Source organism: Varroa destructor, unplaced genomic scaffold (genome assembly GCF_002443255.2).
Source record: "Varroa destructor unplaced genomic scaffold, Vdes_3.0 BEIS01000007.1, whole genome shotgun sequence".
Lineage (NCBI taxonomy): Eukaryota > Metazoa > Arthropoda > Arachnida > Mesostigmata > Varroidae > Varroa > Varroa destructor.
The window spans coordinates 21,943,443-21,969,600 of record NW_019211460.1 but is presented as its reverse complement, the minus strand read 5'-3'; the positions used below and the strand labels follow the sequence as shown (position 1 = coordinate 21,969,600).

Here is a 26,158-nt window from a genome sequence, read left to right as displayed (position 1 = left end):
CGATTTGCTAGAACTTTCTAGATTGAGTACGTGTCGTAATAAATATATCTGCCTTAATAGATATTGAGTATTTACATAATTAGTAGGATTATAGCAGCTCTGAGAGTAATTTTTACCACCTTAATTATGGCATATGTATATGAGCATAAGAATCTCTAAGTGGGTGACCTATTCAACAACGTGGACAATCGCGTTTTCAGGCAGAGTATCTGGTCGCATACGGTATATTGCAAACAGATACTGTTCGTAACAACTAACGAACACGTACTGATATCAAACGAATATAAAACTGAGCTAACTTCAGAGCGCATGAATAACAGTAATTAGTGAGAAATACACTTAGAAATTTGCAGCCCTTCTTTGCCGATTCTGATAAAGCAGTCGCTCGCAGAATGATACACAGCGATGTTGTTGTTTGTTTATCAAATCATTCATCTTTGTGTAGATATGTGGTTACTGAGTGGAAACATAAAATAAAAAGGACCATTATCTACTACAGTGCTAAAATGGCCTTCGACAGCAACAGATCCTTCAGTCTTTTCCATAGGCTCATAAGCCTCAATCAGGACCCTTAATTCGGGTAAGTTGCTCCAGCGCTTTCTATGACGCGCTCAGCGCTCACCCACCACATTTACCGTTATTAGCATCGCTACATTCTTCCGCTTCGGTCCAGTTTTTCAGACTTGCTCCCCGGTATCTTTGTAGTTCAAAAGACAGAAGGTCGACCCAAGATTCAGCCGAAGAAGACGGAGAAAAGATTTGATCCCGCCGTCGGAGCCTGCGCGGAGAACGACGCTCGAAAAGACGAAAACACTGAAGAGGAATAAGGGAATACCGATATTTCCTCTGCTGCTTTGCCGCCGCCTTTGTTGCTATTGCTGGCAATGTTCATCAATGTGCAGTGTTATCTCGTCCCCAATGTAGCCCAATGATGAAGAACTTTCAACCGATCAAAACAACGGCCGGGAGCGGTGGTGCCTTCCACCAGTGGAGATAAGACGTCGAAGGTGTGGACTCTTGCTGGCTGCTGCTAGCGACTGTAAGCTCCGTCGTGCCTTCCAAGCCAGCAGGAGGGTCAGCACTGGCTTGCTATAGCAGAGTGGACCACAAAATACCGTCCAGCGCAGTCATCACTGCTGCTACTAGCGTCGCCGCAGCACCACGGCAAAAGGGGCGAGGGTGAACAGACGAATAGGAAGCCCGCCATTCGGTGAAACACCGCTGTCTTTGAGCCATCCTCCGAGGACAGGAAACACACCGTCATCGCCGCTGCTGGTTCTACCCGCCAACATCGTTCGAGGACATCGAATGCTGCTGTTGGTTCCTGCATTCACTGCTGGCCTGCTGGCAATGCCTTCGACAACGACGAAAATGGCGACATCAAAGACGAGAAAGGAGCTAGGACGGCATCACGAAAGCATCGAGAAGAAAAGTACTGAGCTCGGCAAAAAGGAGAAGATAATCACTCTTTATAAAACGTATTGCTTCTTTTTAGAGAAAGACTGGTCGGAAAAAGGTAGAAGGACTGGTGGCCTGCGGAGGCCGTGCCAACAACTCGCCGCATTCCCTTCAGCCTGAAACTCTTATTCGACTAACCATGCAGGCGATTGAATAACAGAGCGAACGGGCTGAAGGGGCGGTTAACACGTTCTTCGTATGTGCGTACTGGATGCGTTTATATAGATAAGGGTACACAAATACAATTACTAGCACATACTAGTATAGTAACAACAGCGTCTACAGCATTGGCGTACAGCGTCGCCTCTTACCGATGAGAAGCTTCATTTACAGACGACATTAGAAAGGCCGAAATACCTTTCATGCATTCAGCGTCACCCCGCCTATAGTTGGCGGTTGTTAGAAGAGACCTGGCTAATGTACGAAAGGCAGGCTACTGACGCAACCAAAGTGCCCTGCGTTCTTTGAGGTGCAATAGACGAGGCTAGTTGGAGGTAAAGGAACCAACGGCGGGGTGAAAAAGGATAACGATGGGGTGCACGGGGGACGGACGTAGGGAGAGAAGCTCATACACTGACTTCGGCGCTCCAATGCGCCGGCATCTCTTCAACAACCACCGTAGGCAACCGGTCTGGTATTGTCGAATCGCCACCGTCGATCCCCCATAAGCCTCCAGCGCCAGGAATTCTCTTTCACCACGTTTGCCATGTGGCATTTTTCTCAACGGTACAGTGATGCGTCGTCTTGTAACAGCGGTGCATACATTCCAGCACTACGGCGACATTAAGAGGAAGTAGCGACGCGGCTGCAGGGCAGTGCTCAAACGGTAATAATAGCAGCCAGCAAGAGTATCCAGGGATGGGCGTCTGCTGCTGAAACAGCCACGGGCACCGCCGACTGCAAGGAATAAAGTTTGATTAAAATTGCTAATTGGAAGCTACGTCGGCGTGCCACTTCCCGAGGTCAGCCATTACCGCCAAGCGGTAGTCTATGGCAGTGAACGAGTCGAATAAGCGAAACACAGCACAGTAGAAAGAAGCCATCCATTGCGGCCTGGCCGTCTACGGTATAGTTCTAGTATAATACAGAGCTCTCTTCTATAGAAAGATGCTCTGTCACGCCCTTACGTTGCCTTCATGCGAAGGCGATTTGTCCTTTTTTCCGCTATTTTTCATCCTCAGTGATGGGTGGTAGATAGTGGTTGCGCCCAAAGTTTTCACGTCAATTTCAAGCCGCCCATACTGTTTAGTACAAGTATCGTTCTAGATTTCTCAGCGGTGGACATTCCGGGTCCGTATTCAGCTAACCGACCCCTTCAAGAGGCAGCAGTTTCGCTACTGCGGGGAAAACACACACAGTACACAGTGTTAATATTGTTATCATCATTAGTACTACTATTACTTTTATTACCATTATTTTTGTCATTACAAATTGTCTGTTATTAATAAAAGCAATAACAGCTCCTCGTGTGCATACATAATTTCTTGTTACTCTTGCATTGTACGTAAGACGTATAAAGTATAAGTTTATAGCTGTTAACGTACAATGTACGCAGGGAGCCACGAACGTTACCCTAGCAGTGAAAAACAGACAAACCGGAGGCCATTGATTAAGTGAGCCACTAATCTCAACGATAGCAGCGGCACCATCAGGAGTCGAGACGAATACCACTGTCGGGTTGTGCCTGCAGCGCGATTCATCGTCGACTACTCATAAGTGTTACAACGGCCTAAGGGGATCATCATGGTCTTATCCTGGTATAGGAATAGAATGGATCGAGTGCAGCGGTAATAATAATCATCTGCGTCTTCACATCCCTTTGAAAATGCGAAAGGGATCAAACGTAGGAGAGGATAAGACGAGAGAGGAAAAAACCATGCAGTCGAAAAACGTAGCGCAAAAAATAACGAATGGAAAACGGAAGCGGCCTGCAGAGACGAAAGGTTGGTGGCAGGGGTAGTAACCGTAACTGTACGTGGAAAAGGTCCAATTCTCGAAAAAAACATTGGAAGAATATGTACAAGAGGACAAATGTCTTGTACAGTTACTGCGAGTGTAGTGGAATAGCTATAGGATAGTATTTAAGTTTGACGATGGGCAGGCAAGGCTGATAGTGACCTAGAGGTATCCAGTAATTGTTTATTTACTATGACGTACCTATATATGTATGGCATTGAAATGGCTTCAATTCGGTGAATGAAACCGCTCACAGATCGTTTTACAGATGTCATATTTAAGTTCAGATTAAAGTTTTAGTGTCAACGGTTAATAAAGCAGTAGTAGTACACGTAAAATCGTTGGAGTAGCACCTTGGGTAACAAACTCAGCTTATATGAATTTCAGATCGAGAACTTTTCAAAATATACGGCTCTAAAAAGTATAAAGCATACAAAAAATTAACACTAGAACTTATCTAAACGGCCGAGTCGGCTATAGATATCCTCCTTTTGAAATTTACTACTAGTTTTTCATCAAAATTATTAAACCATTAAAGCTGGCTCCTTGCACCGCTCTGCAATTATTGAGCTATTACAATCTATTTTCTATCGTAAATCTTCGACTTTACTAGATGGAAATCTCCCTCGGATTCCTTGGAAGAGACAGAGAGGTTGGCTATAAAGCAAACCATCGATTTCGGGTCACCAGGGATGTTTTGTGATTCCCGTGGGGATTAGTCTGACGCGAAAACATTGGATAATAGCTGATTTTTGAGCGTATTCCGAAAACAAACGTTTTGCCTCTGGCATAATGAACTTGTTTTTCTTTAAAAAAAATTCCCTCTAATACTAAAAATAGCAAATGAGCACATGTGAAATAGCTTTTCAAAGTATGCTCAAATTGATTTCGGACATTTTGCATTTTAGATATATTTTCATACATATCATTTGAAAAAGCCTCGTATTTTTATCTACAGCAAACCTCAATAACCATTTTGTCTTTTTTAATGCATCTATCCAAAGAGTGACAAAATAGAGTCGCGCAGCTTCTCTCTCTCGTAGCTTTCGTACACTCATTAATGATCTTAGCAGCGTCTATTTGCCTCGACTTAGAGCTGCCTATGCCACGTTTATGTTCCTCTAAAGTGATACTGTATTTCTACTGCCTTACGTGGTTACTGCCAAAACACAACGCCTCTTTTAAATATATATTAATGGCTTCCTAACTTAATTGTACGAGCTTATTTTTACGTGCAGGGTTCCTCTGTATAAGTATCATTTGACTATTATTGTACCATTTATGGTGTACTATCACTATACCAAGTGCCATATGTCTAACTATAGGTTGACTATAGGTGCTTCTCTCCTTCCTTTTTTGCTCTCTGGATGAACAGCAGAGTGGGTTGCCATGAAGACTTATGCATATAGCATAAGAGCTCTGTATTCTTGATCGTGTCTCTATCTTTAAACCTTAACCTACAAACAGGGCTCCAACTAGTCGTTCCTCGTCCGGGAGCACACATGCATGAAGTAATGGGGGCATACGCGGGGCAATGAAGAGACTAGCTAACCAGGCTGAGACACGCCATGTTATCTTACAATACCTTGAGACAGTTGAGATCGGGCAAGACAATCCAATCCGATTTCATCGTTCCGCAAGAATGCCACAAGCCGTGGGCGGTTGTACGGCGGAGCTAACAACACCTTTTCCTAGTGACTGGAGCCGACACTCGGCAGATAGTAGTAGATAACTACACTACTACTGCTACTGTAAGTACCGCTGCCACAGCTACCAACCTAGGAGACTTCCGGGTACTCGGTATAGACGGGAGGGACTAGTAAGCTGTATAGCAGAGCAATGTTAAAGAGCTCCTGTTACCCACGATGAATACTCTTGTTCTTCCCCAGTCAGCGGTGGCGGTTGTAGTTGGATGTTCATAGCGCGGTTGTATCTGTCTGTTTGGTTAAAGACTAGCCCGTCGGAGGACTCAACAAATGAACAGCTCAACTGGAGGGATTATTCGTCGCCATTGAGGCAAGTCAAGTTAAGTGGGCGATATGCCTCTGGTTATCTTTGCCCTTGCTCTTTTCTTATGAATAGAGGAAAATAAGGAAAGAGCGAAGAGAGTACGCGGCTAAAAACAGCGAATAACTGATAGACTGAGGAATACAGAGGGCGGAGTAGAACAATTGTCTTTTGACCGATTGGTCCTCCCTATAAACCTTTCCATCTCTGCTCTGCTTGCATAAAACAGCGAAGAAGAATCTACAAGGATGCACCAAGGAAGAGGATCCTTTCACGAGAAGCAGCGCGAGAAGGGTTGCGAGTCAGCAAGCAAGCAATAAGAGGTAACTATGGGGGGGGGGGGGGGTCACTAATGCAAGCATGAGAGATATAGTCACAGCGTTTTGGTGCCACTTCCCCAACAGTTATAGCGGCTTCTCCTGTATCGGGAAAGAAGGAAGCCTATGAAGATGTGAGTCCTGCGCTTCCGCTGTCACAGTCATCGTTACGCAGCTTTCCACCGTGCAGGAGAAATAGCGCCATCCTCCTCATCATCCTGTCCTTATCCACCTCCTGAACTCCTGAACTCCTGATCCAAATCGTCCACTCATTCGCTACACTCGCTCCGCTTATCTTTCTTTTTGTTTCTTTCAACGTTTCGCTTTTAAGATTTCTTTTTTCTCCATATACACTTCCGACTGTCTTTCTTTCAACTAAACCCAGAAAGGCCTTCCTTTTCCTCAGTTCCTTCAATTGCTTGCTTTATCTCTCCTCGAATTTCTTTATTAGACAGCTTCTCTGTCTCTTTTCCGCTTGCTACTACTGCCAAACAGCTTCAATAACCCTTCCGCTGTCTTGAATGTCTCTCCTGGATGGAGCACTCCAGTGCTCGCGCGCAGGGCTCCGGCTGCTCTTGTCCCACGTCGGTTTTACGAAAGAAGCAGCACTAAGGTCCTGGATGCAGTCCCTAGTGTATACAATGGCCAGCCGTTTTACCCGCTTTATGCTTCGTCTGTACAGTACGACGGCTTTCCTGTGTGCCCTTGCTCTAACCCCCACGAGAGCCACTATAGTTAATTGTTGGAAGACGGGCAAAGAACGCTGGGGATATCGGCTACGCTCATTTGCCATCAGGTATGAGAAGCGGCGGCGACGAAGTCCAAGGGCGACGGATGTGCCAACACGATTGCCTTTTTTTCTATGTCCGCCACCCGATGGAATCTGGAAGCTCAGATAAGTGCGTCGGACGCTCCACTTACGCCACCTCAGACTCGATTTTCCCTGTGGCTGCTGATGCTCCGCATTTGCAGTACCTTCTCGGCGGAGTGCTATTTAAATTGATTTTTCTGCCCCACTGACCGTTTTTCTACTCAATCATTTTCTCAGCGGTTTGACGTCTCCTCGGCAAGGGCTATTTCATTCCCTGTTCCTCAGCTTCATCAGTATATTCCTCTCTGCTGCACTCCAGCTTTAGCATTGGCCATCACAAGCTTACCTGCTTCATGGAGGGGACAGACATAACGAGCCGTTCCAAGACCACTGTGGAAGTTGTGCAGTGAGAGTTGATCACATTTGTTTACCCATGCGTTTGCACTGCATAGGGGCAGAATCATTTATGGCCAACAAGAATAAGGGTCACCGCAATTTATCTATATCTACATAAGAACCTGTACTGTATATTTTGCTCGTAAAATTTAGCTATAACAAGCAAACAAATTATTAGTGTCGTATAACCGCGTCTTTCTGTCATAATTTGTTTTAGCTAAAGTACCTGCGCGACTAATCTATCTTTTTCTTATCCACCGGATTGAAGTCTTCTTTTAATAATAGGATGATCCCTGAGAGGTTGCCCTGCTAACCGCTGCAGTGAAACCCAGCCCAATTACTGCATTCCACAATTTGTCGGCGCGTTTGAAAGACCAGCCATTGAATGCACTTCACTTTATGGAATATCTGCAACCATTTCCGGTTGGCTTTCAATTACGGCAGCCCAGCTAGTATTCGAGGAATACCCGGTCAGCTTCCTTCTCCCGGGAAAGAAGCTTTGCTTTTGGCGCCATCCGGGTCTTCGTCTCTATTCTTGGGTCTCTATCATGTAGCATCCAGCAAAGTGAGTACGAGGAGGCATCCGGACGTTGCCAGCCGACTCCTGGGTGCATTGAACGATGTACACGACAAGCCAACGCCCACCAAAGCCAGTCGTCCCTGGTATAAGGAGTCGTGCGACAAGCGAAGAAGTTGCTACCGCTACCACTGGTCTCGTCCTCTTTTGCCCCATCTCTCCTTGTCTTTTTCTCTAGCCAGCAGCGTTTGTTCTTCTTTCTTTGCCCTTTTGTCAGCACGTCGCGCGTCTTTCGTTTCGCTTTTGCAACGGCTTTGCTATTTTACTCTGTTACGGCTTGAGCTGCCGGCCCAGGCTAGATAGTAAGGATAGAAGCGGCTAAACGCGAGCGGGCTGGCTTCCTTTTGGCGGCGAAGACGGTGAGGTCGGCACTGGCAGCGGTCCTGTCGTTGGCACTCAGTGGCTTGCCGTTGGGGCCTAGGAATGCCCAGCGCTCGAATCTAGCAAACATCATTGTCCTCTACTCAGGGATTTGAGTGGCCTCGCTTTTTTTTTCTTTCTTCGTTGTTCAGCTCTCTGCAGCTCCGCGTCCACATTTTCTCCCTTTACGGAGTATGGCTCCCTAGCAAATCCCCTTCTCCTAAGTCTTTTGGCAGTAGAACACTCAACACCACACCAACGGCGGCGATATCAGCAGCCACCACGTAAAGAGCAACGACGACTGGCAATCTGTCCCGTGCGTCCCCTCTTTCCACGACCCTAGTTGTCCACTTCTCTTTCCCCCGCTACGCTCATTTCGACTTTCTTTCCTGCCCTGCGCCGCGACTTACACTATTTGTGTTTCACCGTTCTCCAACTGTTCCACGTTACTACCTTCCCCCAGCGTGTTCCTCTACCTCTATCCGCTTTGGTCTGTTCTATCTGTTGGACACATCTTCATGTCTCATTCAGCTACCTCATCGCTCCCCTTTTCTTGTTTTTTGATACAGATTTCGGTTTTGAGAAACGAAGAAGGACGAGGGGGACGCATTAAGGGAGGGTTTCGGGAGTTAGTGCGCTGCAGATTCTAAAGTGCACTTTTTCAACTTAGCCTTCTTCCTAGCCAAGACCTGTTCGCTAAGGGTACGTCGTCGCAACGGCTTGCGCACTTCTGCTAGCAGAGTGGATGCCAGCGTCGACAATACAAGCGGCTCTCCTCCACAACGGCGTCGCCTCCTCTTATCTGCCATTCGACTTGTATGTCTAGAGTCCCGTTTGCCTCTGAAGGATAAGAATAGGGAGAGTCGACGAGTGGTAGCAAAGGACCGTTTTCTGTTTAAAAATAGGACAATAGGCTGAAACTCTACTAAATGGAACTTGCTCCGAATCACCTCATTTTTTGCCTCCTTGTTTGGGCTGATTGCAAAGACCAATGAACGTCGCTGTTTGTGTCGCGTTTTGTTGGCAAATGTTGAAATGCACAGGAGCCGAAAAAGGCAAACCGAACAGAAAACAGCAGTCTAACTCCTGAAAGAAAAGTAAACTGTACGGCCAATATCTTCGGTCGGCTCATTTGCTGGCAGAAGAGGAGAGAAGAATAAAGCTAAGGATTTGTAGCCATCGTATATTGGTCTGAGCTTGACTCTGTCACGCACTAATACTGCTAGATAATTATTCGTAGCGGAAATTTTAGCGCTAGAAACAGCGACAGTAGAAATGATGAAGCGGCGAATCAGTTGGGTACTCGTTAGTAGTAGATATGGCAGTCAATCCACTCCGCGTCGAAATTATTTTCTCATTATTTTAGCGTTTAGATCTGAGACTGTTATAGAACCTATAGCTTACATTATTATAGTGTTTAAATATATAGTCGGTGCAGATTTTCAGAGCAATATCAGCACCCGACATCAAAGCATTGTATTATAGCAGATAGGTCGTAGATGTCTGCAACGGAGATGCGTAAATTCTACATTGATATTTATCAGTGTGGTCGAGCGTAATTATATAATAAAATAGACAGAGAAAGCGAAAGCGAGTGCGAAGGTCAAAGCGCCCCTCCTGCCTGCAGGTCTATCTAAATGTAGCCACACAAAACCGCCTTTGTTCGTTATGAGAATATGTATCATGTCTAATAGAACGCTAATGATCTCCCTTTTTAGTAGTGCCCGATTGCGCCAGCTCCGGTTGGCAGGTGGCAGCCATGTTATCTTTGTGCCATATGTTTTAGCTACGTTTCGGGGGCTTAGTCGTCATTTCTTTCTACTACTCCCCGCTTTTGTTATTCTCTGTTTCTAAATGTCACCCCCGCCCCCGGCTTCCCACTTTCCCACGAAAGCAGCCATTAGACTAATTAAGAATAGTAACATCGGTTGTCCACAGGCGTCAACGTTCGTTGTAGACACTCGTGTTGTTTACTGAAACAATAAGATAAACTGTTATATTTAATTGGCGACAAGAATCGTACATACGGACGTATCTAACATGGTAGAAGTATTAAAGGCGGCAGTTACAAGTCTGCTCTTGCTGCCGCAACGGATCGATAAACAGGATTCAATTAATGAGAAAGCAGCATAAAGTAGGCAGGAAACTTCATCTAAATCGTTCTTGTTGTGAGGCTGCCTTGTAGAAATTTCACGTATAGAAATAACTTGTATACGTCAGAATAACTTACGCCTAGATTTTTGTGCAATGCTTATAACGATATAACCTTATATGCTGTTTGTAGTGATCGACCAATTGGTTTCATTTATGCTTTAAACTTGCGAACACTTCTATAAGCAAGTTCTTCTATGCGACTGATATTAACAGCAGCTGAACCTGGACTTTCCTTCATAAGTTGTTTCTAAGACTGTATCGAACATAGATACTTCATCAACACGTTTTCCATATGCTAGAAATGTCCTTCCTGACGCTGTTATTATGCCATATGGCTATTACTCATTGCAATTATATTTTTGGTTCTGGATCCAGAATAATTCACTAGTCATGGTCGAAACATTCCTTCTCTATCTACAAATAGCTTCTTAACAGTTACATATAAAGTATATGTTTTTTCAAGTGTCGCTTAAATATGCTCCATACAGAACATTCCAGCGAAGCTAACAGGCTAAAGAAACCGAAAATACGAGGCATCAAAGCGGCCATAAGGTACAAAAGTCGCAAGAAGCCTCAAAACGAGTAGCTGTTGACACTGATTCGGACGACCTAATTGGCAAATATATTCTGCATCTTAGAACTGCCGGCAATCTCTAAGTAAAAGAACTCAGGCCTATCAAAAGTCACTTTTCGCCTATTCTGACATATTTTTTCGTTTTTTTTTCGCATCTAAATCATATTGAGAGTCGTCCGGTTCCCTTTCGGAGATCTTCGTTGGATTTCTTAGAAGCCGCATGGGAACTGGCAATTAAATAGACCGTCCGTTTCGAGCAAAATAATCTCCAAAGAGCAAAATAATAATAAGGGCTCGTCCTGCGTGAGCACATTACATCATAGCCGATACTTGCTCGAATTTTGAGAACAACGGACGCAAACAATAAGTTATCTCATTAGTCCCGCGCCCATCTCCCGCTGCGTATGACCGAATACGTGTTTGTTGCAAGCTAGAGACGACGAAGGATATGATTAAATAAAACCATCTTATTTGTTATATAATTTCACGATAGTTCTGGAAATAGTTTTAAAATAATAGATTTTAAAATTATGGGAAGAAGTATGGGTTTGAGGCTCGAATGAGGTACCGTTCGTTTTGTGTTAAGGGCTGGCCGAGCTTAACGCTTAAGGGCCGTGTCCAACGTGAAATTCGAAATACTTACTATTTACTTTATTTGCCATATGTGCTTAGTGCGGGCAAATATATATATAATAAACACACGTTTCGAATTCGGAACTGTCTAGTCATTACCTCAGACGGCAGAGAAATAAATCGAAAAGGATTTTGGTGCCACTTAAGTTATGCGTCCAGCACGGGTAATAGTGCAATGAAAGCACGTTAAGCCAAAATTGTTTAGGCTAGCTAATCTTTTGGAATGCATATAAGCACATGTGGCTCCAAATCCCGCATATATAGGGTTTTCCATATAAATCTGGTAGAGAGTATTGGCAGCTTTCTTGCGGCTTCTGAAAAATCTGAGGAAGGCTCTTATGAGTTAGACTGGAAATTTCTAAATAGGGTTTAAACTTACGAAAATTAATACGGATAGCTCAAAAAGCCATTGTGATAGTACCTAGGTTTTTGATGCAAGAATTAACGGTCATTTTAGGAAGGGGAAATTATATAAAATTTGTCATATTTATATTAAAGTGTAACAAAATATTTGAATAAATTCAAATAGATTGAAAATAGATGAAAATTGATGATAGATAGAAACATACTAAATGTTAGTATTTTCATTTATATAGATATATTATCAAATACAGGTGTTAATATTTACCAATATTAAGATAATATTCATGGTCCAAATGAGCTCCAGCGGTTAGTTTTTTTTTAGATTTTTTGCATCTTTTGGCTGCTTTGAGCTCATGCATTTTGTGTACTTTTATCCTGCTATAGGCCCAAAATTTAATTCCGCTTGAATCTTTTCAATGAGCATTACCGCCAGGGATGACACCTCTAGCAATAGCAGGATTAACTTAACTTCGTGGAAATATATTTATTTTTATTTAGGTACCGCCTTAGAAACAAAGTGAGGCAAATTTTCAATTTAGACGCACTACCCTGTATATATATATATATATATGTACAGCTCCCTATTGTGATGTGGTAATTAGATAGCAACATAAGGAATGCATCCGGCAAGCAGAATGCTGGTTCTACAAGAGGTTCCTATTCAGAAATCTCTCTCCCCCTCCTTTTCGTCTTAAGGCTTATCGACGCGGTACAATTGCAGTATAAATGCGTTTCCATCCGCCGACGCTCGCGGACAAGAAGTGACCTCAGATATTACTTTGTCCGTGTTCTTTCGCAGCGGCGAGCTTAGTAAATTTGTATTTTTAATGTTGAAAATTCAACGTACGGAGGTCCCGTAAAACCGATTGAGCACAGGCTGTACTTACTTCCCGAGCGAACGCCATGGCTAAAAATGAAAAACCTATTTCCTGGTGGTGATTTGGTAGACAACAGTTTCCTTAGTATTCCTAATCGAGTAGTGGGAGGATAGGGTTCTGTGAAGAAATCTGAACGTAGGTTCCATATTCTTTTTCTTTAGATACTTGTAGATCGATGTGTGTTGAAAAGTAATGATCTACGTTTTTAATGGATACAACACGTTTAAAATATTCGTCACGAAGATAAATGTGTCAATCGTCATTTACGTATATAATGCCGTCTGAACAATTAACGATATATGATGCACTTGTATGCGATTCAATAACCAAATTTCAATTTTGGTTTGCTAAATGCCTCAAATTTTTTTTTATTTTTTACATATTAGACGAATTTTTCTCATGGGGCAGAATACGAAACCCAGCTAACATGCTGAGACATTCTATCGAAATCATTTGCCGCCGAGAATATCATTCATAAGCGCGTACATTCTAATATGGTTGAGAAGATGAAAAAGTTGGAGAAGAAGATGTCGTCTTGTAGCTACAAGCTGGTTAATAAAGCAAATTATTATATTTATACGTACATCGACAATGCCGGGCCGGCTTTATGACGTTATTGAAGTCCGTTTGCGATTCAGACCTTACAAGTATACCAGTGAATCTAGCACTGAGTGGGCGTACGAACGAACATACTTGTGCTATATTTGTATGTTGATGTCAAAATATTTATGTGTGCAACTGCGCCCATATAGCTTTTAACCGACCTTTCATTTTGCTTATATGTGATCGTCCACCTGTTCGCACGTAAACCCGAATGCGTGTACCCGTCTATCCAATCTGGAGTAAGTGCGGATGGTCCTTTCGTACGCCTTTGTGACGGGACCATCTGTGCGTCTTGCGGCCCGCCACTGGTCAAAACTATAATTGCTTGTCATCGATCACCTTCATTCCGAGCGCATAACCTCTTGGGTAGCTAGAGAATGCTTGGGTCGTCGGTCGGTTGCCCGTACATGCACAGGATTTCTCCGGTTCTACTGGGCTTTTGGCTGTGGTACTCACCTGCAGAAGAAAGAATATAGTGCGAGTTAAAATCAAGATCATGATGGACGATGATTTCTACAGCAGGTTGCCTTTCCTTTTGCCTAGAGACAGACCCAGAGGCCTAGCGATATTACCAGGCAGAGACACACACACAGAGATAAAGACTCGCAAGCACTTAGCAGTATATACCTTAACCTGGTATTGAGAAGGCACTGCCCATCCAAAATGTGAATTATTTCCGCACCTTGAATAAGTAATGCCTTCCTTCCATTTTCAATCTTGATCGAAATTGAGAGGTTGGAAATTAATCGTATATATATATATATATATATATATACACACTATATAATAGAGAGAATTTAGTATGGGGGAAGGGGGGGGGGTAAAGTACTTGCAAGTTACGACCAGTCATTATAATAAAGACCAAATTCATTTAGTAAAGACTTTTTAACTTTCAACCAATTGTTTCGTGTAACAACATCATCATATATATTGCTAGGCTGTTTTTGGGCATCTTGTTTTGTGGAGCCAGAACGCTTCGGCATCTTGAAGTAATTGCCCTCCTCTCAATTATGCTCATCTTATTTCGGATACTTGCCTTAACAGAATTTACATCCATCTTTAACATTACCGAGAGCTTTGCTGTTTGCTGTTTAGTGCTGTTGCCACAGCCATTCCGTGCGAGTGAGGGACAGTGGCACAACGGATGATTGCAGCTCGGACTTTCGTACTTTATTGCCAGCGAGAAACAGGAACAATAACTGACACTTGTTAAGACCTTGCCGCGATCCGGTTCGCTGTTTAGTGAATACCGACAATCTGACTGACTGCTACTATTTGCTGCCAACCGGCACAGGGTTGTTGCATCGTCTTCAGATAACCCACCACAGCATGGTCTGTTTGGGGTGGTTCAGCTAGCTCTCGTACGTTTGCAGAGCTTGCAAGAGAAAAAGCAAGTAAGCCTCTTTCGGTAATGAGTTCAGCTTGACTAACGATTGCTACCAGATGCCTGCCTAAAACAACATGCGTTAGCTCGCCCACTATACTTTGATGTTCAGCATCATCGAGACGGACTGGGAGGCGATGATATAAATACGAGGCAGGGGATCTAAGTACACATACACAGTGGAGGATAGCCGGCTGGCAAGCCGGTGAGAATATACGCTGAGAAATTAGACCATCGCCGGCCCAAGTCCACTGCCCGCAAGACTTCGCCACGTAGCGCTACATGACTGCTGCTGTCTCTTCTTTCGGTTATTGAGACCCCAATCAGTACAATTCATCCGACGGTGGTATAGGAGCTGCACCGAACAGTGAGCAACACTCGGACTTCCACTTGACCCTTGCTGGAATCCCAACAACGTACTCACATAACGAAAGAGAGACGTCTCGATTACTGCCGGCAGGGGTTTCATCAATCCGCCCATTCGGATCGGCCCGTCGCAAAAATCTACCGTTAGCATCGCCAGTCTCACTAACAGTGCAGCAATCCTTTGCTACAATGTGGCTGCTTCGGCTTGCAGGAGACAAGCGAAGGATAGGCTCACAGCCTGATCGGCCCTATTCTGTCCAGGTCAGACTCCGCTCAAAGCTTGACACCACGGCTTCCTTGGCCTGCTAACTGGCTGGTATCTCCACGTTTGCTCTACACCCCACTATTTTCTGCTAAGAGATTTCGTTTGCCAGTCGCAGGAAAACGATGCCGATATGGACCACTGAAGTCAACTAACGCTTGGACGTAACAATGGGACAAAACAGGAACCTTCCAGCGGCTTCTTAGAAATAGTTGTTGAAGCTATTCGAAGTAGCCCATAAATTAAAGCTCAACAGAGCTTGAACAAACAGGCTACGACAAGCTTGTACCTGACAAAAAGAATACAGGAAAACAACTTTAACTATCCCAGCGGTGGTGCTATGGAACTGGCGGACTGGTTGGCAGAATCAACGGATGGAAAAAGAAATGAACCCATGTTTGAGCCGACGACATCGCTGCTTTTCACAGCATACGGCCTCACCCTTTCGGTAAACTATCCTAACTTCTACTAGACACGAGGCAAGTTAGAAATATAAGAATCTGTTCGATTACTAAGCAATGCTCTATCTAACAAGTTAATTACAAGAAAATGTCGGGAGTCCTGGACTTCCTCCTTCAGGGTCAGCGTTTGTAAGATCAGTACGGAAGACATGCGAGCCCGTAGAAATGTTTTGTATTTAGAAGTGTTCATAAATGTGGCATTACCTGATGGACAGATGAAGACATATATGCTTAGAAAAACGGCAGGCAAATCATACGTTCTGATGAAAAAAATAACACTGCTAAAAAATCTAGCTTGTATCGACAGATAGGGTTGTCCTCTGATTAAACGCGGACTAGCTAACAGACCGATCGGTGGTTCATTCCCAGGTTCTGTGCCTTCTTCAAAAAAGCAAGGGATAACTGTGAGGAATACAGGTGGAAGAAGGCTCACTACCTGTACTACGCTGACTGAAAGCGATCGAAGTAGATGGATTGGCCTGAACCTAATGGTCAGATATAGTCAAGCCGAATTAGATGAGAACTCAGACAAAGCAAACTAACGAGAGAGAGAAACGTAGTAAAGAGAACCAAGAGAAGAAAGAAAGCCAGTATCACCATGAGAAACCTCCCGAACAGGCAAATACAGATCCACAAAGGGGGATCGACTGGTAGTGGCGGAAATGACGGCTGCGGGCAAAGCAAAGGTGGCAAGAAGATGATCTTAATTCTGCTGATGTTGGCGTTGAGAAAACCGAAAAAGGATCAAGAGAGTAGAAAGAGATCTAGTATAAGCGGCATCAGCGGACGAAAGCAAAACCGGAGGGAGCAAGGTCGAAGGAACAGGAAGATGGCAAAAAGCGGACGAGAAACTACAAGCAGAAAATAGAGAAGGGAGAGGACGCAACTTCAAAGTGAACAGGGAAGACACAGAGACAGGCCAACTTCAAGAAAATGGCAAGAGAGAAAGATAAGGGATTGATCTGATGCGACGAAGCTGCTCTCAGAGGAGGCAGAACAAGAAGGGGCTACAAACCAACATGGAGCTAACCGTGGTCGGTCTCTAGCGTTAGTCGTAATATCATGGAATGAGGGGGTGGGTAGCTGCAGCGGTTCTGCTTCTTGTTTCTGTCTGCGTTCGCTCTTTTCTTCAGCGTTCAGAGTCTCCAGTCGTTCGTCGCTTCGCTGGTTCAATCAAAAGGACTCCGCACCAGAGGACTAAACGGAAGCAGAAGCTGGCTGAGCTCTGATCTGCTGTTGTGGCCGCTCACACTACCTCTGACAGCCACCGCTAGTGCTGGTGCTGGAGCGGCATGGGAAAAGGGGTAAGCTAAAGGGAATAGGGGTAGTCGGAGAGACAAGTAGTTCTTGCGTCTCATCGGACGGAGACAGCCAGCGATGCAAAAAAAGAAAGACGAGGCCGAGCGGCTTCTGTTGCCGCCACAAAAGGGAGGAAAAAGACGAACTGAACAGAAACAGGCTCTTCATGCTATTACTGCTGATTCGGTGATCATAACACAGCGAAAACGAGTGGTATTAAGCTAAAGATCCAATGCTGCTGTGGCTTTTGCCGCTGCTAGCGCTGACCGAAGTCGGCCTTCAGCGACAACGACAGGCGCGGGAAAGTCGCCAAAGCAATAGCGCTTTGAACGAAACGGTACAAGGCGAAAAACGACAAACAGGCTGTTGCTAAGGAACGACGAAGTCAAAGAGGCCAAAATCAAACCAGCTATTTTAGCAGAAACGCAGAAGCACTGGCCGGTGTAGACTGGCAGGCCGGGCGAAACGACAAGTAGTGGGTTTGACTGGGTCTGAGTTATACTGGTGGTCGTGGCCTCGGTCCGATAGATCATTAATGAGCCAGTCCAACCAGCAAGCAAGCAGTAGGGTTAGCAGCAGCGTATCAGACTGACACAGTAACGAGAACAGTCTTCAGGAGACAGGCACAGGAGGCGATGGACATTGCACCGTTGAAGGCTAAAAAAAAGAAAGAAAACGAGGAATGAAACGACGGGAACTAAAGAAAAAGAAAGGACCAAGGCGCCGGTACAAGTAGAACCACAGAAGACGGACAGATGGACAAACGGACGGACGGACGGACGAACGAACGAATGAACGAGCGAACGAACGATATCGAAATAATGAAACAACGAATGGACCGAGAAACGAAGCGGGCTGAACCAGGCATTGGGCACAAACCAGCGAACGGATCAGAGCCGCGTCAGGTCTGTCCCCAAAAGTGGGACAGCACTGCATGGCTGCACGCCTAACCGAAAGCCCGCCCGGCGCACAGAGAAGAAAACGAAGAAGCAAAGCGGGAAGGAAAAAGGGTACTGCTGATGGTTGGAACAGCGAACATGCTGTAAGTGCCTGGATGGGTCGCTGAGCGCCTCTCATGACCACCGGCCATCCGGCTATACTCTCAGCAACACAAGCGACAAAGCCGAACAGCCCGGTGGAGCAACCGAGAACAGAGGGACGTAGAACGGCTCAAGGCTCAACAGATAGAATTTGTAGCGGTAGCGCGTAGTGTTCGGAACCAGGGCTAGGGGATTGCGACCTCAGAGGAGATGGAAGACAAGAAGATAGAAAAGACTGAGAAGGGAGCGGACGCCGAGGACGCCAACCGTCTGCTGCCGGTGTAGTTGTCGACGGTTCTTTGTTGGCCCCAAAAGCAGCAACCCTACATCACTACTGTTGATTTATGATGCACATCCACCAAGCAAGCTTGCACGCTGCTATAGATAGTCTGTACGGAGGCTTTACGAAATCGTTCCGTATAAGGGTCCAACATCCAAAAGGAAGGACTCATCTACTGGATTGACATTCAAACAACGGCCAAAAAAGGCGGCGACAGTGGATCGAAGTGGAGCAGCGTGTTGCGGACGTCGGCCCTGAAATATAGATGGCATAACCGCGTATTGGAACACGTACACACTAATTCACATACAAACACATGTACCCAAATATATAGACAATGACAGTACCTCATTTTACCGGCATCACCAGTGGCAGCAAAGTTTAAACTGTACGTACAACTGTCGCCAAGGGGGAGACTCCACTGGGATTTTTTAGACCTGAACAGGGAGGATTCTGCAAAGAACATGCGTTTTAAATGTTGCTTAGAAAGGCAAGAGTTGCTGTTACGTATTGAAGCTTTCCAGCTTTCATATAGATTCTGGGACTGGGAAAAAAACAATCCGTCTCTTTCTCTTAGTTCCATCATTGCCTACTACTAGCCATAGCTATTAGGCCATCTCATTTACTAAGAGTGTAAGGAGTCGCGCTAACGTCACTTGCGTTCTATCATTCTTGGATAGTTCGCGGATAGATCAACACAAGGGGACAACTCAGCACTCAACAGAATCAATAAAGAGTGCCCTTGTGAAAGCACGATTGCGACTAAAAAATATCTGATTGACGAAAAGACCGCGAGTAAACATTGGCTAGTTGAGCCAATGGCATTCGGTATGGCCGACGCGGTTGATACCGAGGTGTATACATACGTGGCGCGCAATGAGCATGCCAAAATATTTGTACAACACGCTGCGTGCATGATGGACGGTTTGTAAAAACAACGGGGAATAACACTTTAGTCGAGGTGCTATTTATTACTTTAGCACAGCCGTATTGTCACATAGCAATGGGCCAAACTGACGATCATACATAAGAAAACGTACATATCATAGTGAAAGGAAATTTTCATATACTTTTCCTTCAGTATTTGTCTATTCAATGGCTCTATGAAATGGATTAGCAACACCAAACCGACCGCGTTACGCGCTCATCAGTCGGTAAGGAAAGATGTCTAACTATAACTAAGTATAATGATTATTATGAATCGTAAAATGCTAACTACGAAAGATCGAGATATTCATCGTAACGTGATCTGCTTAGACAATTTATGGCAGAGGTAGCCTACTTAGGAAAAGATTGCGGCCAACTACATCGAATAAAAATCTCAAAACGTAACGCCTATCAGTCTGCTCAAGTGCTAACTATTTATATATTCGCTCATTGCACAATTGCCACCTCCCTCTTCTCCATACTTAATGATACCAGAGACTCTATCCAGCTAACACGAACTCATCATCCCCAACTATAACTTCCACTCGATCTGGCACCATCCGGCATACGTTTCAACATTTCCCCGATGTTTACACAGGTTTTTTCCAAATTACAGCCCAATAACCTTGCAGCTACTTTCTCCGCCGTCGTCCAGTCCCCTTCATTCACTACTTCGAATATAAGGGGCAAGATGCAGCGGCTAAATTGCTATTGATAGACAGGCAATGCGGACATACGCAAGCGTCGAGACTGGAGCAGCATAACATTGTAAGCAACGCCGAACAGAAGTGATACCAGGGCGCTTCTAGGTTTTGTAACGACCAGAGCCATTCCTAGAAAAAAAATAGCAACGAGCGAGAGTGTAAAAGAAAGCGCAACTGTGTGAATGTAATGGACGTATGTTATCGCTGCCGCCTGTAGCTTCATGCAGCCTTTACCGGGTCTAAACCCACCATGAGCTAAGTCAGTTTACACCCTTCTGCTACCCCTGTGCTAACTGCTGTCCCGCGTCAGATAGGTTTAATGCCTTCCTCTCGCGTGTAAGGCCCCGAGGCCTTCCGAATATTGAAAGTCGTCCTGGCGTCAGCCAGGCCCTCAGCCGCCTGTTCACTCTGTTTTTTGCAGGCACCTTTATCAACACCAACAAAGGAGCCAGCGCGAGAAAGCTGAAGCATGCTGCGCCTACTAATCTGCCCAATGTCGCCCGTCTTGACTGTGATCTAACCAAAGACGCCGGCCCATTTTTTCGCACATTGTTCGCTTCTCACTCCACTTTTCACGATTTTTAGCCTGGATAGCCAAAAGCTGAGTTTGCCGGATAACTGGATGCTCATTATATCTACTCGGATTTCACCGCTCTAAGCAGTCGGCTCGGAGTAATGCTGCACTTTCTGCTGATGCTGTTGGCGCCGCAGAATCAAGTCAAACGCGTCCCAGAAATCAAACACGAAGCTCTGAAGGTAAAACCACAGTCAAACTTACTGCTGCCGTCAAGGGGTCAATTTGGCCTTTTACCTATCAACGCTACCCTGCCGTCTACCCTCAAAAAGCTGAAGAGAATCAAGCAGTTTGGAGAAGTTCATGCAATAGGAGGCGTCAAAGCCAATAGGAACGAGACAAACGAGACATGGGAGCGATGGACGAAGGCGTTTTCGTCTTGTCATATTGCTACTGCTCCACTATATTGTAGTAACATAAGTAAGCATGTTGCTGGCCCCCATAGAATGGTCAACGAAATCATGACAATTGCTACGATAACAGAGCTGGCAGCGGTGACAAAAGCACGAAGGAGATTTGTCTAAAAGAACATGGGATTAGTCAACAACTAAAGGGTTGAAACGACCGGCGATACACTTGAACCCCCGCTCATCGCCAACGACATGCGATCAAAGTTGACGTACGGGAGATCGTTTAGCTCATAGGTTTTGTTAGCGATGGGAAGTACTCAGCGGGAGCGAGCTAACTTGCCTCTACAAGTTTAGAGAAGTTAGCTCACTGCAGAATTATGCACGAATGGTAATAGCCTGTTCAGGAGAACGCTATCAATGATGTAGCTATTGAACCGTGGCTCCGCGGTCAATTCTATAACATGACGGGTCAAAGGTATCTTCGATTTCTTCGAGTCTCTCGTCATTTGACGCCTTCGGTTCGCTCTGTCATCGTCGCCAAGAAAAAAGCAGTTACCAGAGACGTCTTGGATAGGATTTGCGGAACTCTGTCTGCTAGAATGTTTTCACCTTATGCTGTTATGGGAATTCTTACTTATATACGTTCGAGGAACATGTCGCTCCGAAAATGGAGCAGGACAGCACTGGCGAAAACAGCAGCGGCCTTCGGAATAGCATATTTGAAAACACCCCTGCCTGAAAATCCTGATGTGTCCTTGTCTGGTTGTAGTTAATCCGTCAGATCCAGCCAAAGCATCACTCCTGCTCTCTTTCTAACTTTTTTTTACTTTTTCTCACCCAGCCTTTTGTTTCCTTCTGTTTGGAGTTTTACGTCCGGTATCGCCGTCAGGTATTCCATCAAACGGCTGGCTCCCAGCATGAAACGAAGTCTGTCTATGCCCGGCGTTTCTAAAATTAGCAGGCAAATACATTACCCACTAAGGTAAGTAGCTGACACTACTTTGCCCAGCAGACAGGTCAAAGCGTTAGCAGCAACTTGAAGCTGGTAATGTCTGCCACAAGTTGTTGTTATATTTTTTCAAACCTTCTGACTGTGTGAACAAGTCTTCGGAATAACCTTTCGGTATCGCGTCGTTGGTAAAGTTTAAATTGTTAAATCTTCGTTCGATGTGTCTCGGAGATAGCCTCAACAGTTCAAACTCGATGAATCAGGATTCGGTTAGACCACTGCTGTGTCGTCCTCTATCCCGCTATCATTGGCCCTCTATTTAGTTTCATTCTTAAGACTTGTCTCGTCATTCTTCATGAGGTGTCCAGCATAGGTAAAGCAGTCTACGCTGAACTGAACAGCCCGAAGGCCAGGAAAATTATCCACTGACAAGGTCGACTGCCCGGCCTAGACCGCACGCAATAAAGTGAGTCGTTCAACGACTTCGTCAAGTCACTTTTCCCATCAACGTTGAAGGCAAGACTCGGGACTTTTTGCCTGGTTGGTTGGTGAACTAAAAACAAGGGCAGATTATGTTCGGATAAACGACTTGGCCTATTCTAAGGTTCTCAATAGTTTGGCGGCAAAATACAGAGTGCTCTGATTCGGCGGAGTTTCATCCTGTATCCAATCATGAACAGCAGCTGACGGTAGAGTAAAAAAGGATAGAGGTCCCCGAGCGCAGCATAGAGGCTGAGTTAGGCATTTCTGCTGCTTTCCCCGAAGCGGAAGACTAGCTTGAGGAGAAGTTCAACATCCTTGTGAAGCTCCCATTAGCAGAGAGAATTGAAGGCAACTTCAGCAGCAAAATGGTACCACCAGTGAAAAGACGATGATCACGGATAGCACATTGAATGCGGGCTATCGACAGCCACAGCAGTAACAATTGCTGTCTTTCCACTGTCCTTTGGGCAGAGGAGTAAGGAAGGTGCTGGTAGCGCTCCTGTTGCCAACGCCTTCCCTCCTTCTTTTGCTCCTCCTTTTTCCCTCAACTTCCCTTTCATTCAACCAACTAGTTTGCCTCAATAACCGAACATATCCTAAAGACAGAATATTAAATATGCAATTTAAATGGGAAACCAGTTTCTTTGGCTGTCGGGTAACCGGCTGGCTACTCAGCAGCTAGGAACCACAGACAGAGGACAAATGCAAATTTGCAAATTGGCTTGGTACGGGTGCTATCTTGCTTCGACACCCTACCAATCCAGCAGGAAGGAAGGCACACCAGAGCGCATCCACTCAGACGCACATCGACCTTCAGAAGAATGGTCCGAGCAGAATTTATTACTGTGGACGACTTACAACTAAAAATTGATACTGCTGGCTACAGTGAGATGACTGCGTCTCGGCTGAGGCTGAAAATCGCAAAGCGTCGAAGAAAGAACCAAGAAAACAGCGCGCACTTTCGGGAAAAGCGCCTTTTACCGACAAGGCCTAGTCGGAAACATTGATTCGACTCAACTCTGGCTGGCTGATTGACTATGGGACCAGGACGATGTCGCGTGACGCTAGCAATGACCAGCTGTATTGAGCTGTTGGCGTCGCTCGAAGTAGCCCATGACAAGCAGTTGGTTCGAGCTGGATTAATGTGAGAGGAAACAAGCTTGTGACATATCTGCGTCGTGGAGACAAACCGCAGTGAAATATGATAAAGAACGTACACAGGACACAGGATGTGCGCTCAATGGTTGTAGTGACAGTAGTAATCATGGTAAAAAAAAGTTCCGTAGTCACAGAACCCCTCAATAAATCGCTCGTCCATTTTCAAGAGCAAGAAGTAGATGAAGGACTTAATGGGGGGCCATGCCGCGTGTCAAACCTTTCCAATTGGGTCGTGGGTCGGACAAAACAGCACGAGAGAAACGGCGGTGGGAAGATTGTATTATGATCCCCTATACGGCCCTGCCATAACTGTAGGCGTTTCAGATGTTCTAATATCCTATTGTTCTTTTCGTGTTGTTGTTTTTCAGTCAGTCTACCATTGTTTGATCACAATAACAACAATGACAGTGGCGGTACAAGTAATTATAGCGTACTAAGTCACTGGATTCTTTTCAAGCAAAATTGTTTCACCGGCTTTGTGTTCTAGTCCGTAGCTTGAAATTATTGGCTAGATCAAGGACTAGCTTTGCTTGTTGCGACTAGAAGCGCCAGTTTGGCCATATGAACAACTCTCGTAAATTGGTGCCAGATTTAGAAGGCGGTGGGTCCTAAGGACAGGAACCGTTTTATATGGCAAACGGAAATTCCAGGTGACAACATATACATATCAGGAACGCATATCAGTGGCAGCGCGTCAAATTAAAGTGGGGCCATACTGCCGTTCGCTGCCATACTGTTCGCGAAGTGTGTTTCTGCACAGATGGTATTTGAGCAGCATTATTGCCAGTCAGTATCTGTAACAGAAGAGAAAGACTGAGCTAACATTTTTCGACAGCTGACTCTTGAAAAAATGTGAGCGAGGGGATATGAAGAAAGAGCATCCAATCGAGAGCTATCAGCATGCCATCGGCAAGAGATGCAGCCAGCTAACTTCGTTAGTCGACCCGCGACGGCAGGGAATGCAGGACTGGAGTGCAGCATCTCTGTACAAGCGTTTTCATTTTGGCTCACCCTCTTTCACTAAACTGAGAACGCAAGTGATGGCCAAATGGGACAAAACAAGCCTAACGATATCAACACTTCCAAGCTCTTCCTTCCCCTCGTTTTTGTTAAAACATCCATCCGTAATCACTCGGTGGGTCTTTGGCATCATTTCAACTAACGTCTTTTCGGCCACTATATTTCCTACTAGATGTTGTTTTATAACGTCTACGAGATTCGCTTCTTCTTCGGCTTGTCTACTGCTGCTGCTACTGTTTAGGAGGAAATTAGTCCTCGTCGCAATTCAAGCAGGCGTCCACTGCCCGAGTGATATCACCAACTGACGAGCGTAGCGAAAATCGACATCCACCAGCAATAAACACAGCTTGTAAAGCCAACACTAGTCACAGCAGAAGTTGTGGGGAGCAACCAGCACGATTGGCACCAGGCTACATGGATCTACTGAGCAACTAGTTTGCTGGCCAGCGCTGCGGCCATCGGTACCATCGGGGCTAACTGAGGCTCACGATCTATTACTATCACCCAGCTTTCCGAGCAGACGGTCACTCACCTGCGCGTTTGCCACATGTTTTCGTTACTGCCTATATTCCGGCTAGCCGAACCTGTATCTCCGTTGTGCATCACACTACAACGCGGAAATCACGCCACACTCCCAAAGGCCCTTAATGTAGGACCCTGTGATTTCTCGATTCCGCCGTATCCTGATGTAGCCGACCGGAAGTCTGACTGGCTTGCTCCGATATCACCCTTTAGGTCATATCGTTCTCACTCCAACTTTCTTCGACGTGCTCGAGAGTTTTTCTGTTTCGTTGTTTTCGCCTCGGAAAACAACGCCGTATTACAGGGCCTTTTACAGTTAAACGACGGTGTTGGAGCAATGGCAGTCGCCGATAACAGTTTTAATATTGTAAGCGGCAAACTCGTTTGTTTTTCCTGTCTGCCCCCTCTCTCTACCACTCGGCCTTTGGGGCAATTTTTTTTCACGTCGCCAACCGTATCCTCGATTCCGATCACAAAACTGTAGGCAGTCTATAGCTGATCAATTAGAGCTGTCGTGATGATGATGGCGGTTGTGCAGGCCTGTACGCAAGTGAAAGAGACGCACATGTTCTCACTGCCACGCTTCTCTGTTTCTCATTCTCTCAACATAAGATCTCTATATCTGAGGAAGACAAAATAACAACGTACTGGTTTGCCTATCCCTAGCTATGCTGTGCATGCGTGCGTGCATATGGGTGACGGCGTACTGTTTCATAAACAATATACAGTCATTGGCCGATAAAATAAGGCCTCTTAGAAATTTTACACATCGTCGAGTTTGATCGAACGTATCTCGACACCCGAACTTTCTATTTTTTCTTATGCAAAAGCTAGTTCCCTGTGCTTTCTACTGACGGCACTGTCTGGTATTTTTACCAGACAGCGCTGTCAGTAGAAAGCCGTCAAACAAATCTACTGAAACGTATGGAGCAATGGCAGTTTGATGCAACATGTATGAACATTCGAGCAATTACGCCATCCGGATATCCGATTTCGTATTTTTCATGGCGAGACGAAGATGATCCACGATGTAGCAATAATTGTTACCCTTATCCATTCGATGATTACAACGTTGTTGTGATCGCAGACGATCTTGTAGTGAATTTCAATGATTTTTAGTGCTCTTGTGGCTCATGATGAGATTCTATGGAAGAGCGACAGATCCTAATAATTAGACTGAAACACCAAAAGCGATTGCCAAGAAAACTTTCTGAATGGGTCGGTATATCGAAGTGTGTGGCTTACAATGTAGCCCAGGAGGTGAAGGATAATGTACCTCCATCAAAAAAATA

General features: G+C 45.2%; 1 protein-coding gene and 1 long non-coding RNA gene across 18 annotated transcripts in view; both read right to left on the bottom strand.

The window, feature by feature from the left end:
• The window catches only part of LOC111255003 (cytoplasmic polyadenylation element-binding protein 2-like), a 256,990-nt gene that overhangs the window by 182,991 nt on the left and 47,841 nt on the right, over positions 1 to 26,158 (bottom strand). For 2 of the 16 annotated variants that reach the window (XM_086975994.1, XM_086976001.1), the window contains exon 1: positions 13,249 to 13,405. The exons of 11 other annotated variants lie outside the window; for them this stretch is intronic. Coding sequence is in view for 1 of the 5 variants with exons in the window: in XM_086975993.1 (XP_086832119.1) it covers positions 5,000 to 5,044 (45 nt within the window). In the remaining 4 variants the exon portion in view is untranslated. 3 more of the 16 variants (XM_086975998.1, XM_086976005.1, XM_086975993.1) reach the window with 2 other exon arrangements.
• Positions 13,405 to 18,520, bottom strand: LOC147754452 (uncharacterized). Of its 2 annotated transcripts, XR_015317894.1 has the most exons (4): positions 18,167 to 18,520; positions 15,643 to 15,764; positions 14,124 to 14,462; positions 13,405 to 13,543 (listed from the first exon to the last, which is right to left on the bottom strand). It is a non-coding gene; the product is annotated as an uncharacterized LOC147754452 (long non-coding RNA). The 2 variants fall into 2 exon arrangements; XR_015317895.1 differs by lacking the exon at positions 14,124 to 14,462 and having other exon boundaries at positions 13,408 to 13,543.